This window comes from Hibiscus syriacus, unplaced genomic scaffold (assembly GCF_006381635.1).
Source record: "Hibiscus syriacus cultivar Baekdansim isolate YM2019G1 unplaced genomic scaffold, ASM638163v2 tig00111799_pilon, whole genome shotgun sequence".
NCBI classification, from domain to species: Eukaryota; Viridiplantae; Streptophyta; class Magnoliopsida; order Malvales; family Malvaceae; genus Hibiscus; species Hibiscus syriacus.
This window is the reverse complement of record NW_024063183.1, coordinates 410,917-412,688: the sequence shown is the minus strand read 5'-3', so window position 1 is coordinate 412,688 and position 1,772 is coordinate 410,917. Positions and strand designations below refer to the sequence as shown.

The 1,772-nt window shown below is 38.3% G+C and overlaps 1 protein-coding gene across 1 annotated transcript; it reads left to right on the top strand.

Moving 5' to 3' along the window:
- The first annotated feature begins 232 nt into the window (after positions 1-232).
- Positions 233-1,344, top strand: LOC120170961 (zinc finger protein WIP6-like). Its single transcript, XM_039178787.1, has 2 exons — positions 233-737; positions 874-1,344. The coding sequence occupies exons 1-2, from the start codon at positions 339-341 to the stop codon at positions 1,342-1,344; spliced, it is 870 nt and encodes a 289-aa protein (XP_039034718.1). The 5' UTR covers positions 233-338.
- Positions 1,345-1,772: the final 428 nt, after the last annotated feature.

Genomic DNA, 1,772 nt, shown 5'->3' with positions numbered 1-1,772 from the left:
CTATTCTATGCATCCATCTTTTCTCCCACCCTCTCCTTCTTTGCCGGTTCCTTGTCTCCCAAACACGCCAAAACCATTCTATCTTTATAACCCCCCATCTACCTACTCTATTTCTCACTAACGTCGACTTCTAATGAGGAAGCATGTAGTGAGTCTTGCTCTACAAAGTGTTTATAGCAGCTTAATCCAGCTTTTTCTTGTTCCATAATACTATATTTATATCTATCTAGGCTTTAATGCTTTATTCATAGCTTTCTCGTCCCCGCTAAACTTTCTTCTCCGGAAGACCAAAATCTCTTAGTTTTCTCGTGTAGCAGTAAATTACCACAATCATCAGCATGCAATCTCCTACCTTCACCTACAATAATATATCCCCCAGAGAAAGTTCCTGCCATGATGCTGATAATCTAGAAGATGATGATTCCATAACCTTATCTCTTGGTCCTCCTGGACAAGCCCCATGCATGCCCAAATACCCTTTGTCATATCCTTCAAGCAAGGTCCCCAACTGTCCAAACCCTACGAGTGCTCATCATGAAAGTGGTGTCACATTTGCCCTTCACATTGGGCCACCAACACTTGACACCAGCTCTAGCAACTCTAATTACATTGGTAACACTAACAGTCTTGTTGAAGAAAAGTACTGGATTCCTTCTCCCGCGCAGATCCTTGTTGGTCCCACTCAGTTCTCTTGCAGTGTCTGCAACAAAACCTTCAATAGATACAACAACATGCAGGTTCCATACTAATTAGTAATTATATATCGTATGACAAACCATAATCATCATTTATATTATTCTATGACATGACACCAAGGACTTTCTTTGTAAACAAGCTTTGTCCACTTTTTTCTTCTTAAATTTTTATTTACAGATGCATATGTGGGGGCATGGATCTCAGTATCGAAAAGGCCCGGAGTCCTTAAGAGGAACAAAACCAGCTTCGTCTATGCTGAGACTTCCTTGCTACTGCTGTGCTGAGGGTTGCAAAAACAATATAGAGCACCCAAGATCTAGACCGTTAAAGGATTTCAGAACTTTGCAGACACATTACAAGCGAAAGCACGGAGCAAAGCCTTTTGAGTGCCGAAAATGTGGTAAGCCCTTTGCAGTTAGAGGGGATTGGAGAACACACGAGAAGAACTGCGGGAAGCTCTGGTTTTGCATTTGCGGGTCAGATTTCAAACACAAAAGATCCCTCACAGACCATGTTCGTGCCTTCGGAGATGGCCACGCACCGCATTCTGTTGAGTACTGTGAGGTTGAAGTAGAAGATGAGGAGGAGGACGATGATAATGATGATGACAATGATGAGGGGAGTCATAACCCTCTTTTCTTCTATTAAAGGATTATTCCGGTAGAGCTTAATCATGATTAGTAAATATTTCTATCTATAGATGACATGGAACGAGGTTAGGATGATGACAATCGATAAATGTAGTCACGGCCAAAAAAAAATTTCTATACATTTAATGTTGGAAATTTGGAATAGGTGGCTCATTTTATACCTAACAGTTCTAATGGATGGTAAGTTATAAATGACTTCGATGCTTGCAATTATATATTAAAAACAATATTTCATAAGGAGGAAGAAGAATAAATGTAGATAATTAGATATGTATTTAGTGTGATGCACGGATTTAGTATAAATAATATTGAAAATATATATATTCATATTAATCGATATATATATAATTATTTAAAATTTAATATTAATTACGTATGATGCAGAAACTTAGTGTATTTGACATTGAATACATACGTTATAAATTG